The sequence below is a fragment of the Geospiza fortis genome, unplaced genomic scaffold, assembly GCF_000277835.1.
Source record: "Geospiza fortis unplaced genomic scaffold, GeoFor_1.0 scaffold102, whole genome shotgun sequence".
NCBI classification, from domain to species: domain Eukaryota; kingdom Metazoa; phylum Chordata; class Aves; order Passeriformes; family Thraupidae; genus Geospiza; species Geospiza fortis.
Window position 1 is genome coordinate 2,044,750 of NW_005054373.1, and position 307 is coordinate 2,045,056.

Sequence of the window (307 nt, forward strand, 5' to 3'; positions counted from 1 at the left end):
CGGCCCCGGCCTCGGCCCCAAGGGGCAGCCCCCCGCCGCCGGCATCCCCCTCAAGAGCCCCGGCACCCATGGGCAGCTACATTATTTAGAGTTCCAGGCAAACCGGGCCGAGTCCTGGCCTTCCCCGGAGAAGAGCTTTGCTGGTGCTACCTACGGGATCTCGGTGCAGAAGCCCAGCTCCTTCTCCGAGGGTGGCAAAGCCGCTGTGCACGGCCTGGGGGCTTTGCCGTGCCAGTTCCCCTTCCAGCTGCTGCACGAGGCGGGCAAGGAGCAGTTCCACAGCAGCCAGGAGTACCTGGACGTGGGA

At 67.1% G+C, this 307-nt stretch overlaps 1 protein-coding gene across 1 annotated transcript in view; it reads left to right on the forward strand.

Moving 5' to 3' along the window:
* Positions 1 to 4: 4 nt before the first annotated feature.
* ZNF469 (zinc finger protein 469) overlaps positions 5 to 307 on the forward strand; it is a gene marked incomplete at its 5' end in the record, with an annotated part of 13,515 nt that continues 13,212 nt past the window's right edge. The window contains 1 exon segment of the mRNA XM_031060120.1: positions 5 to 307. This exon segment is cut by the window's right edge and continues 6,743 nt beyond it. Within this exon segment, the coding sequence (XP_030915980.1) occupies positions 5 to 307 (303 nt within the window).